Here is a 13961-nt window from a genome sequence, read left to right as displayed (position 1 = left end):
TATAAGTCGTAGGACCCAATAGGTCTCGGGTTCAAAACTCGCGTAGGCTATTTTACGACTTCATTTATTTTTGCTACTTCCGCTACTCTAAAAATTCCCTAAAAATATTCTAAAATTCCAGAAAAATCATAGAATATTTCCAAAAATCATTTTGAGAATTTTCAGGCGTTACAAAGATAGTTATATATGCATTTTAAAATCCCACAACAGTGATGGATCATGTTGACCACCTGGAAATGGTTCGCGTAATATTTTATCATCTTCATTATTCCCTCCAATGGGATCATGCTCTCCTTCACCCTCATTCATTCATGATGATAAATTTTCTTGTGGAGGTACCTTTTCATGTAATCTTCTTGTAGTGGTACCTCTTTATGCATATCTTCTTGTTGTAGTACTTCTTCTTGGGGTATTTGTGATTATTGTACCTCTCGTGCAAGTCTCTCTTGTCGATGCTTTCTATCAGAAGTCATTGGTATATTCCTCCTTGAAAATGTTTTCAATATTTTTACTGCACATAAGAAACAAGTGAATTAGATATACAACCAACATGTATTGAAAAGAAACAGAGATGTTTGGCCACTCAAAATAGAACAAAACACAATGTGTTTGGCAACACACAACCGAACAAATATGTTGGTGTTCAACTGTTGGAGGCCGAATGTTTAGTGTTTCATTCGGCGTTCATTGATTAAACACATTGTGTTGCATTTGGTAAACCATGATCAAACAGATCCTGGTGCGTTCGGCATATTGTAGATGAACAAGCGACAAATCAGGGAAGAACGACGTATGACTGAAATTCGAGAGGTTTTCATGAACACTTGAAACCTAAACATAAAATCTAACAAAAACAATATAATTATTTGAACGAGCACTAACATTGTTTAATCCGGCTGGAAATCGAGTTGCCCAAGTGGAGAGATGAGAGGGAGAGACGGCAAAAATGGTGAAGGCGACGGCGAAAATGACACAGGTAGGAGCGACGGCAAAATTCGCGGGTAGGAAGATGATGTTAAGGTTTTGTCTGTATTTAGGGTTTTTAGAAAGGATAATATAGGAATTTTATGCGGTGTGTTAGTAATCCATAGGGTATGGCTATGGATAGCCGCTCCCTTAAAACAATTAGGAGACCTGAGTTGTCAGCTTGACTTATCATTCATTCATCTTTCTTCCTAACAACAGCCGGACGGAGATTGGCAGCATGGAGACAGCGATAGCTACGAAGCTTGTGCTCTTCTCCTTTCAGTCCATCGCAGGAAAACTAGGGAAGATGCTAGAGGAAGAAGCTGCGTTGCTGGCCGGAGTTGAAGATGACGTTCGATACATAGTTGCCGAGCACAAAAGCATCACTTCTTTCTTGACGGCCATATCAAGCAGGCGCAAGCTGGATGTTGAACTGAATAACTGGGCGCAGGAACTGAGTGAGGTGGCCTACGATGCCGAAGACTCGATCGATGAGTTCGATTGCCGTCTCCGATCGACACAAGGTTTTTTCAAGTACTTCCTTCGCAGCATAAAATTATTGAAAGATCGCCATAGCATAGCTTCAGAGATCAAGAAATTGAAGGTTCAAGTAGAAGATATTAAAAGAAGGCACGATCGCTATTTTCACCCAAATGAAGCTACAATCTCTGGCACCGCCACCGGCTTGGACATGACCGACAGATACTCCGATCCACGGATCATCAGCCACTTTGTAGAGAAAGCTCAACTCGTGGGCATCAACCATAGTAGAGATAAGATCACCGGGTGGGTGATGGACGGGAACTGTCCCCAGCTTACAGTGATTTCTCTCGTCGGCTTCGGTGGTTTAGGAAAGACAACTTTGGCTAAGACTGCCTATGACGATCTTATTATCGTCGAAGGCCACTTCCAATCTCGAGCTTGGATCACAGTGTCACAAAATTACAATATCAAAGAGCTTCTCAAAAAGATTATTCGACAAATTTCCGTCAACGAGAAACAAATCCGAGATGTTTCTGGGTGCCAAGATGCCCGTTTGAACACTGAGCAACTTCTGAACATGATGGACGAGTTGCAACTGGTGCAGACTATCAGAGACCATCTCCATGGAAAGAGGTATTTGCTTGTTCTTGATGACGTTTGGAGCATTGAAGCATGGGAAAGCTTGAGCATTGCATTACCACAAGGTATAGAAGGAAGTAGGGTCATAGTCACCACCCGCATTGAGGATGTGGCATATACAAGTTGTTCTCGTAATCGTCAATTTATATTTAAAATCTCTCCTTTATCACCCGAGAAATCTTGGGAGTTATTCTGTAGAAAAGTATTTGATGCACCTGACTATAATTGTCCTCCAGAGCTACAAAATATTGGCAGAGAAATCGTGCAAAAGTGCGATGGACTGCCACTTGCGATTGTGACAATCGGAGGTCTTCTAGCTTCCAAGCCTGATAATAAATTTGAGGAATGGAAAGAATTGCGCGACCAATTTAGTTTGGAGATACAAACTAATAAAAAGCTGTCGAAGATAGATCAGATACTAGGTTTGAGTTACAATGACTTGCCTTACGATCTCAAGCCTTGCTTCTTGTTCTTAGGCATCTTCCCTGAGGATTATGAGATTGATCGGAAGCGTCTGATGAGACGGTGGATTGCTGAAGGGATTGTGAGTGACGTAGGCAGCTTCCCCGCTGAGAAAGTCGCCGAGCGCTGCTTCAACGAGTTGGTGAGTCGCAGCTTGGTGCAGCCATCAAAATTCAATTATAATGGGACAGTGAAATCCGGCCGTGTCCATGACATGATGCTCGAAGTCATAATCTCGATTTCAAGAAAGGTGAACTTTGCAGTGCTACTGAATGAGCACCCCACGAATCTGCCGCAATATCAGAAGATAAGACGCTTATCATCGCATGAAGGAAGCAGTGGACTAGTGCCTAACACTGATCTATCCCACCTCCGATCCTTCACTTCATTTGGTGAGGATGTACCACCACTGAAGGATTATAGAAAACATAGGCTGTTGAGGGCAATTGACCTGGAAGGATGTACAGCAGTTTATCATTTCCACCGCAAGAGCTTTTCCAAGTTGCTTCTTTTGAAGTACTTGTCTCTAAGAAATACTGAATTATCTGAATTGCCAGATTCAATAGGAGATTTGCAGAATCTAGAGTTTTTGGATATAAGAGGAAATGCTATTAAAGAACTACCCAATACCATCGTCAAACTCCAAAAACTGGTTTATCTGCTTGCTGGTCGTTTTTGTAGAAATCCTACTTTCATAAACTTGAAGGTCCCGAAAGAAATAAGAAAGTTGAAAGGACTTCGCGCGTTTGGAACGGCAAGTGTTGATGATGATGTGCAGTTGCTACAGGAGATTGGTGAGCTTGTCAACCTCGAGATGCTTAGCATCTGTTTTGGTGATTATGATGTATCACATGGAATGCTGAAGGAGATTAATCCCCTGCTCTCGAAGCTCAATGGCAGTCTTCGATCACTAACAATTATACAGTCATTTGTTAATTTGAAAAAGGCACTCGATGAGGTAGCTTCACCGCCATTGTTGCTCTGCAAGCTTCATATACAAACCATTCTTGGCGGACTGCCTGGTTGGTTTGCATCTCTGAAGCAGGTTGTTAAGATAACTCTGTGCAACACACAACTGCAGCTCCAGGATCTGCAAGTCTTGAGAAATCTCCACACTTTGGTCAAGCTTGTCCTAGAAACTCGCTCATTCGTTAGATATGAACAGGATTTGGTCTTCGATCAGAGATGGTTCACAAATCTCAAGTTCCTGAAAATTCGACGGCAGTGTGTGAGTTTCGAAGAAGGTACACTCCAAAGCCTCGAAATTCTTAAAATGTCTTTTTTTTTCCCTGGATGGAGCATCAATGGCATAGAACATCTGCATGGGCTAAAGGAGATTCACGTGGACACTAGTGATATGCATATAAAAGAGATGGTAAAAAATATTGCAGCAAACCATTCAAATCGTCCCAAATGTTTTGCAATAACAAACCGGTTTGCTTAAGGCATATGATTTGACAGAGAGGAAGCAGAGCTTTCTGTCAATGCAAAGATGACTTTATTAAAGGATCTGGTGTGGTGTGTATTCTAGTTCTGCTGTCCAACTTATCCATTGTTAATATCTTCTATTATGTTCAATTCTCAAACTTGTTTTGCTATTCAAATTATCCTTTGTCAATCTCTTCCACAATGTTTGTTCACTAGTCTTTGTATTTCTGAAGCAGTACGTAATCTTCAAACATTGTTGTCTTAATAAATTGATATTCAAAATAAGAGTGATTATATGAAACCATTATAATTTGCAAGAATATCATTGGTGATAAAAATAGGATATGCTCGCCTCCAACGTCCCTGTCAACCCGTCCTAGGGTCAATACGGAGAAGGTAAATCACGGACGGCTACTAACTTTTAGAATAATGATTAGCACAAAAAAGAAACATTTATCTCAGATCTCATGATGGTAACACCTCATATGCTAGCCACTAGACTGTCCCAGGGACATTTAAAAACTGAGATGTACCATATTGTCCTTGAATTAGGCAAGCAGTGTGAAAACTGAAGTGTGAACATTCTCCTAGCATATCATTGTGCTTTTGCTTTGATTCCGCCATAGTTGTTTTTACAAGGTAATTGCAATTTAAATCTAAGGACTAAACGCGCCTATAAGTTTGGAACCATTGATAGGTAATGGTGGTTTTCTTATTTGGTTCGTCATCAAAAAATAGATTTTGATGGATTGATGCAGAGAAATTACACTTTGTTGATTTAGATGTACACAGACAAAACAAATTTGGCGTCAATTTAATTCGAGCTTATTTATGATCATCTGGTAAATATTTCGTAAATACAATTGTTAGACTAGCAGGATAACATGAAAATCCTTCAACGACAACAAAGATGGAATCACTACCTCACTACGTACGTGGCAACAAAGATGGAATCACTACCTCACTACGTACGTGGCAAGCCTAGTACAAAATTCATGTTAATATCAACTCAAGGCTGAGAAGGGATCGGCAAAGGCATGTATCCTGCATTAGTGGCTATCCCCTTAGAAACTTGACATGTTTTGCACCTCTACATGTATTTCTCGATTTATCATCGCAATGTAGGCCAAGACTAGGAAGTCTGAACCAAGTGCAACGTTCTGTTCCTATCAACATGACCTTCCCAGTGCAATTCCTTGATTATCTCTAAGCGAAGACTATAATCTGGAATGCATAACTGATTACCTTTAAATAAAAACCCGTCATGTAGTAAAAAATCTATTTTCCTCCCAACCTGTACGCCCTACAGTATCACCGAAAAATAAGAATTGTATCAAGTAAATCACGAAAAGAGTCAAAACTTGGCACCTCAATCACATATTAACTAGAAAGCTGCTCCTGCGACTCAAAGCATCTACCGCCCAATTACTAATCCTTGCTTTATGTTTAACCACATAAGTGAACTTCTCCGAATAAGCAACCTATCTAGCATAGAGGGGTAACACCTTATCTTGCTGGTGTAGGTGTTTCAATGAATAATGATCTGTATATAAAATAAATTCTTTGTAAAACAAATAGTGACGCTAATACCTCACTGCTCGCACAACGACATAAAACTCCACATTATAAGTATGGTAATTAAGTCTTGCTTTAGATAGCTTTTCACTGAAAAACTCCACAGGTCTGTTGTTTTGATTGAGTGCTGCGCCAATAATAACTTTAGAAGCATCTGTGTGTAATTTAAAAGGTTGTGAAAAATCTAGAAGTACTAAGATCGACATCGTTGTGAGTCTTTCTTTAATCAATCTAAAGGCTGACTTTGCATCCTCAATCCACACAAACCTTCTACCCTTCAAACAATTTGCTATAGGAGTCATAATGATGTTGAAAAAAGTAATGAAAAGCCTATAAAACGAGGTTAGCTCGTGAAAACTTCTTGCTTCTGTTAAGGTCATCGGCGTAGGTCAATCCTTTATTGCTCGTATCTTAGTTTTGTCAACTTCCAAACTTGCTCCTAAAACCATATATCCCAAAAATAACACCTTAGGAGCCATAAACATACACTTCTTCATAATAGCATAAAACTTTTCCCTACGCAATACATTAAAAACCTCCCTCACATGATATAAATGTTGTTCTAGAGTCGCGCCGTATATCAGAATATCATCAAAATATACCACAACAAATCTACCAATAAATGGCAGTAATAACCGATTCGTAACACGCATAAAGGTACTAGGGGTATTAGATAAACCAAAAGGCATCACAAGTCACTTATACAACCCCTCCCTAGTCTTAAAAGTTGTTTTCCATTCATCCCCTTGCTTAATGCATGCAAATCTGATAATACCCACTCTTCAAATCCAATTTGGTGAACATAGCTAATCCACTAATCTGGTCAAGTAAATCATCTAAATGAGGAATGGGAAAGTGGTACCTGTCAGTGATTTTATTAATGGTCATGTTGTCCACACACATACGTCAAGATCCATCCTTTTGGTACCGAAAGAGAAAGTACAGCACAAGGACTCATGTGTTCCCTTAAATGTCCCTAATCTTTAACCTATCATTGCAATTCTTCAAGCTCACACAAGCTCATCCGATAATGCGATCTGTGCGGTGGAGCTGCTCCTGGCTCCATATCAATATAATGTTAAATATCTCGTGGAGGAAGCAATTCGCCTGGTAACTCTTCAGGAAAAATATAACCAAAGTCTGCAATCAGTGGAGTCACTAAATCTAGAACAGTCCTAGGTTTAGACACTTCTTTGCCTATTAACATATACCCCTTTTCTACCTTTTGCAACTCGTTGTCCAACTAAGCCATGGATAATAAAGATGACACTTTCCCTGTAGGTTTTGGTTGCTCCACCGCCTATTTGCAAAGTAGTAGCATAATTTGTCTCCTTCAAACACAAAACTATAAGTATTAGCTTGTCTATCATGATGCATCTCTCTATCATACTATCAAGGTCTGCTTAACAATAGGTGGCAAGCATCCATAGCTACTATAACACACCAAACATAGCCCCCATGGGTGTAGCCGAGTTAGTACTCGGGTGAGGAGTTGTCACAATGGGGTCTCAAGTTTGAATCATGGAGTTTAACTCGTGGTAGGCCCCTCGCCAAGGAGGCTACTTGGCTAACCGAATGACCCCCATGATTTACTCCCTTCCAATGTATTTGGGAAGATCTTAGAGGGGCCCTAGGGTGAGGATTATCATCTTTTACCACAATACATTACACTAAACATCATCTTTATATTTTTAGACCAATGGAAAAAAGGAGCCCTTCCAGACACTGATACCTCACCCCCTTCTTAAGCCACGTCAATTTATAAGGCTTAGGTGATTTTTAGTCGGAATATTTAACTTTTGAATAGCTTCAGCAGACACAATATTTTCACAACTTCCAGCATCGATCACAAAATAACATACCTGCCCAGAATGGTATATGTCGAATGAAAAATATTACTCCGCAGCTAGTCATCATCTATAAATTTTGGCGTCAAACAAGAACGTTGAACCACTAATGTGTTGGTGCGGTTAGCATTAATGGTCTAACTCAAGTTTTGATGAATGACAAAGAAAGTTAAGTTAGTTTCATTTGTGATCTAAAACTCTGACTGAGTGTGTAGGAGAAGTCCAGACAGGTCGACGGGCTGACCGGATGTCTGGCATGAAGCCCAGCTAGGTCAACGGGCCGACTGGATAGCTGACATGAAGTCCAGCTAGGTCGACGGGTTGACCGGATAGTTGGCATGAAGTCCAAACGGGTTGACCGGATAGTTGGCATGAAGTCCAGATGGGTCGAAGGGCTGACCGGACGTCTGGCAGGTAAGTTGAGGTAAGTCACTGGAGGGGAGTTACTATGAGGATGCGTTCCTGGGAAGGAAACTTAGGGGCCGATCCGACTTAGAACTATTTCGGAACTCTAAGTCGAGATCTTGACTAGATTCCGGTCTCGAGAAGACGAAGTCTAATTACTATTCTGATTATTTATGATGCTAACTTTATGTTGCAGGATATGCTTGTGTTTTGGGACTAACATGTCTTGCAGGTACAAAAGAACAAAGTTTTCCCTCGGATGAACAGTATCTGAGGTGCCTCCATAGAGATTGGAGGCGCCTCACGTGCAAAGGGATGAGCTAGCTGCGTGGTGGAGCTGAAGGTGCCTCGAGTGAACCTGAGGCGCCTTGGACACTTATTGGAGGCGCCTTGGACTGGCATGGAGGCGCTTTCAAGTGGATCAGCGATGAAGAATTCAGCACTCATCCGCGCGACTGACTTGGCAGGTTTGAGGCGCCTTGGAAGGGCTTTGAGGCGCCTCCAGCAGGCTATTTAAGGGTTCTCGACCAGCAACATTAAACAATCAATTAAAAAGGTGTTATTCTACTGTGTGTTGCTCAAGAGGCGATCCGGCCAAGCTCCGACAAGTTTTCTTTCTGTCTTAGTTTTTCATAATTGTCGGCCTTTTCGTTTACTAATTAATTCCTGTACTTAGCTTGTAATACTCTACCGAATTATTAGTGATTGCCCATCGAAAGCACCCTTGTGTGCGGGCCTTGGAGTAGGAGTCACCAAAGGCTCTGAACCAAGTAAATCATTGTGTTCTCTTTGGTTTGTCTATTTGTCCGCTGCTTACTCTCGAAATTTTAATCGCTATCCCCCCCCCCCTAGCGACGTCTACGATCCAACATAATGTTGTCCCAACATCTCCTTCCAACAACATTTCATTTACCGTCTCCTCATCATACACGAGGTCTCCTGTGAGCTCTATTATGCCATCTTCAAAATCTTCATTCTCTAGAAATAGTATTTTCTTTGTTGCAACCTTTTTATACTGTGATTGTCTGTGACCAATCTCTCGATAGTTGAAACACTTTATTCCTCCACTATTGTCCTTGTTGGTACAGTTTGTACTAATAATCAAACTCAGATTTTGATATATGACAAAGGTTAAAGTTATACTTGTGATTTAACATATTTACCAAGTATGCCAGACTAAAAGACTTGATGGGACCTAACACTAGGCTAAAGTTAAATAGGTCTGGAAGAACTGATAACTAGCACAAGAAGACCAGATAGGTTGATATATGGCAAGAAGTTCAGTTGTGTCCACGAGATCTGACAACTAGCTGAAGTCCAGATGGGACATTTGGCAGGAAGACCTGGTGGGTCAAAAAATCAAGGTCAAGTCTGCAAAAGGTGAGTGGAGGTAAGCATTAAAGAAGAGTGATCCAATGAGGATGAACCCTAGCAGGGCTATAGGTGTTGATCCAATTTAGACCCATTTTGGAAGTCTAAGTTGAGACCATGACTATATCCTAATCTTGAGAAGTCAGGATCTAATTCATAATAGTTATTTTTCATATTATTGCTTGTTTTGCTAACTCTATGGTGTAGAAAATCAAAGCTGAAAGTTGGCTAGACAAAGAAGGTTCGAGCGGCCCAAAAGGGTCCAGGCACCCGAATATTCGGGCCCCCTGAGTGGGTCCAAGCACCTGGATGGGGTCGAACCCAACCATGCGTGCAGTTGAGTTGGCACGCTCTAATTGGCTAGCACACATCAGCGTCCAAGTGCCCGGAGGTGGTCTAAGCGCCCAGGAGTGGATAGAGGTAAGATGGATAGAGCTTCGCTGAGGCGTAACCATATCAGTGGTCCAAGCGCTTGGGGGTGGTCCAAGTGCCCGGAAAGGGCTATAAAAGAATCTTCAACCAGTAGTATCAATACATCAATTGCTCCAACTTTTTTACTCACACGCTGCACTGAAAAGTTCTCTACGACGCCGAAAAGTTACTCCGACGACTATGCTCAAGCTTCAACACAAAGTTGTCGGTATTTTTTGTATTTAATTACTTGAATTTCAATTCTATATATCATTGTAATTGTTTCAGCTATTAGTGAATTGTCCAACGAAAGCACTCAGCGAGTGCAGACCTTGTAATAGAAGTGGTCAAAAACTTTGAACCAAGTAAAACCAATCTATGTTAGCAATTGTTTCCTTAACTTTATTTTCCACTGCGTTCTCTTGTAAGATTACCATAATTATGAACATAATTAGCGTATATGCACCACAGGTGGTAAAAGAAACTATGAACATAATTAGCGTATATGCACTACATGTAGGATTAGATGAAACTACCAAATCAAAATTTTGGGAGGACCAAATAAAATGAGCGTATATGCACTACATGCCCACCAAATAAAATAATTTTAATAGGATGTAATCTAAATGGGCATGTCGGAGTGAAAAATGAGGAATATGAGAGAGTACATGGGAGTTATGGGTTTGGAACGAGGAATGAGGAAGGGAAAACTATATTATATTTTGTGATAGCATATGACCTTATATTAGCTAATACGTTTTTTAAGGAAAGAGAAGAACACTTAGTCACATTCAAAAGTAGGAATAATAAATCGCAAATTGACTTTCTTATGGTTACGAAGAAGGATAGAAAGATTTGTAAAGATTGCAAAGACGCCCCTGGAGAAAGCTTAACTACCTAACATAGGTTAGTAGTGTTGGATATATGCCTCAAACATAGTATCAATAGAAAGAAAATATATACGATTCCTAGAATTAAGTTGTGGAAGTTAAAGGATGGGAAGCAAAATATATTTAAGAAGAAGGTAGAAGTACAAGCATTAGGTGAAATATATGATGACTCTACTACAACATGGGATAAGATGTATTAAAGTTGAAAATAGTAGCTAAGAGTGTACTCGGTGAGTCAAAGGGGCATGCACTACTAAGTAAAGAATCTTGGTGGTGGAATGAGAAAGTACAAGAGAAAGTGAAGAAAAAATGAATAGCTTATAAGGAATTATATATTTGTAAAAATGAGAAAAACTTTAAAAATATATACCATAGCCAAGAAAGAAGCTAAGAAAGTAGTGAGTTGATGTACATAGATCTTATGATCATTTATACATATTTTGACGCACATTCACTTACTTTATTCACGTATATTCTATGCATGGTCACATCTCTTAGCATATATTCAGCATAAATACTCTTTTGTTCAGAGATCTACTCTTTGTATATTTTATTGTTGATAGGACGTGATTTGGAGCAGAAACAAAAGCTTAAGTGGAGTCTAGAGCTTCCAAGGTGTCATGTCCGGGTCGTATGGAATTTCTAACACTGCAGACAAAAAGTTAAATGACCATAACTTTCTGCTCAGTTAGAGTTATGAGTCGTTCCAAATATCAAAATGTAGATGACTTCAAGATCTACAACTCTTATGAAGACTTCAACCAAATAAAACCAAGTATTGAAGGTCTAAAGTTTGTTTCTATGAGACATAGCCTTGGCACACGGCCGTGTCAAATTCTGCACTGCACACAAAGAGAAAAACAGGCATAAGTTTGTGGTCCGTTGGAGTTTTGGGCTATTCTTTATACCGAATTGTAGCTAACTTCAAGACCTACAACTTTAATGAAGACACCAACTCAAGAATACTACATTAAGATATGATAAAATGATCTACAAGTTTAAACACCCTTGACACACGACTGTGTCAATCCTACACGGCCGTGCGGTGTATCCATAGCAGAAGGAAGACACAGCCGTGCGGATTCGCACGGCCGTGCCACTTAACCAGAAGCAAGGAAGAGCATGGCCGTGCAGATTCACACGGCCGTGCCACTTAACCAGAGGCGACGAAGAGCATGGTCGTGCGAATTCGCACGGCCGTGTGGATCTCGCACAGGCGTGCCACTTTACCCTAGGAGAGGAAAGGCATGGTCGTGCCAACCTTGCACAGCCATGGCATAGGCCGTGCGGCGCCCGTGCCCTAACCTATAAAAGCGTCAAGAACCCTATTCTTTGAGGGATCTTTGGTTCGGGACTTCGTCCCTCTCCTTGGGAAAGGGTTCTCCCCTTTGGGAAAAACCTAGAGCTTCATCCACCGCCATCCTTGACGTTCCATCCATCTCTAGAGCAAGGAGGCATCCCCAAGACATCGGAAATCTTGGCAAGCATCACTTCTTCCCTTCCTTCTCGTATCAAGGGTTGTAAGTAATGTTCTACTTTATGCTTTGGGGTTGTTCTTCCCTCACAATGGAGTAGATATCCTCTTCTAGGATTAGGAAGTATTTGTAATGTGATGGAGATGTAGAACTATGTAGATTCGTCATATTTCTATTCAATGACTTGTTAATGCCTTGTTCATGTTTGATGAATTGTGTGCGTGACATATTTATATTTCTTTGCATGCTTTGTTGATTGATGTGGAGGATTGTTAATCATGCAAAGGGGATACCCTAGAGCGTATTGACCAATGTGCCCTAGTGACAGAGGTAACTCTTTTCGGGCGTCTAGAACGCTCCCTTAAAAGGAGAAACAATCCCTTAGGAATTGCTGCTCTCGTAGGAAGAGTGCTCTAGATCATATACCCGAGGGGTCCTAGTGACAAGGGTAACCCGTTCACAGACGTTTAGAACATTTTCTTGAAAGGAGAGGCAATTCCTCCATAAGGAAGTAGGAAATCGTACCAAATCTCTACCTTTATCCTTATTGTTATTTACTAGACATGTATTCCTGTGATCTACCGAGGCGCCCTCGTGACAGGGGTTAACCATTACAGGATTTCACAAGAATCGTCTCTATTCGATACTTAGGGATATTGACCAATTTAACTTCCTGCAAGAGCATGGACATAGAGGGTAGAAACTAAGCAATCTATGTAATATCTCCTAGTATTATAATGAAACTGAAATCCTAGAATCCATCTCCCAAAGCTCAATTCCCTCCAAGATCGATTCTCTCATCCTTCTCTTTCTCTCTTCAATCACTCTCATTAGTTTGCAAGCGCCAAAACTAACTTTCGACCATCTAGATAACTTACTTTGCGACATCTCTAGTGATTAATCAACAATCCATGTGGTTCAACAATCTTATATATTACTGACGACGAATCCGTGCGCTTGCGGTTCGTAATATGAGTGAAGTAAAAAAATGAAACTTTTGAACAATTATATCAAAAATTGGATACAAAAGAAGGGGAATGAGACATATATATAATAGCTAAAGTGGGAGAAAGGAAAACAAGAGATCTTAGTCAAATAAAATGTATTAAAGATGAATGTAATAGGGTATTAGTAAACAATGGAGAAATAAAAGAGCGGTGGAAGAGGTATTTTCATCAACTTTTTAACGAAGGTGTAGGTGACCAACTTAACTTAGGTAATTTAAGTAGGTCAAATGAGCATAGAAATTTTAATTTTTATCGTAGAATTTAAACTTTAGAAGTAAAATAAACTTTAAATGAGATGCACAATGGAAAAGTCGTTGGACCAGATGATATTCCGATACAGGTATGGAAATATCTAAGGAAATAAGGTATTGAATGGCTTACAAAATTATTTAACATGATATTAAAAATGAAAAAATATCTGATCAATGGAGGATAAGTATTATAGTTCCCTTATATAATAACAAGGGAGACATACAAAATTGTACAAACTATAGGGGTATTAAACTAATGAGTCATACTATGAAACTTTGGAAAAAAATAATAGAAAAAAGATTAAGGAAGGAGACCACAGTGACAGAAAATCAATTTGGGTTCATGCCTGGAAGGTCCACAATAGAAGCTATACATCTTCTTAGACAATTAATTGAAAAATATCGGGAGCAAAAACAAGATCTACACATGATATTCATTGACTTAGAAAAAGTTTATGATAGAGTCCCAAGAGAAATTATATGGAGAATTCTAGAAAAGAGATGTGTTAACGTAACATATATTGAACTAATTAAGGATATGTATGAGAATATAACGACCAGAGTAAAAATTTCAGACGGAGTAATTGAAGTATTTTCAATAAAGATAGGGTTACATCAAGGATTAACTCTAAGTCCCTATCTTTTTACACTAATTATGGATGAACTTACTGTGCACATTCAAGACACAGTACCATAGTGCATGTTGTTTGCAGATGATATTATTTTGGTAGATGAAACACGTGAAGGAATA

At 39.8% G+C, this 13961-nt stretch overlaps 1 protein-coding gene across 1 annotated transcript; it reads left to right on the top strand.

The window, feature by feature from the left end:
- Positions 1-1133: 1133 nt before the first annotated feature.
- LOC122041455 (disease resistance protein Pik-2-like) lies at positions 1134-4272 on the top strand. The gene has a single exon (XM_042601146.1). It carries the CDS (start codon positions 1205-1207, stop codon positions 3992-3994), a length of 2790 nt encoding a protein of 929 aa, XP_042457080.1. The 5' UTR covers positions 1134-1204; the 3' UTR covers positions 3995-4272.
- The last annotated feature ends 9689 nt before the right edge of the window (positions 4273-13961 follow it).

This window comes from Zingiber officinale, chromosome 2A, assembly GCF_018446385.1.
Source record: "Zingiber officinale cultivar Zhangliang chromosome 2A, Zo_v1.1, whole genome shotgun sequence".
In the NCBI taxonomy this organism is placed as follows: Eukaryota; Viridiplantae; Streptophyta; class Magnoliopsida; order Zingiberales; family Zingiberaceae; genus Zingiber; species Zingiber officinale.
This window is presented reverse-complemented; position numbering and strand designations above follow the sequence as displayed.

Excerpts from the sequence above, each read along its gene's own strand:
- LOC122041455 (XM_042601146.1), top strand. The coding sequence starts at position 1,205 with ATGGAGACAGCGATAGCTACGAAGCTTGTGCTCTTCTCCTTTCAGTCC.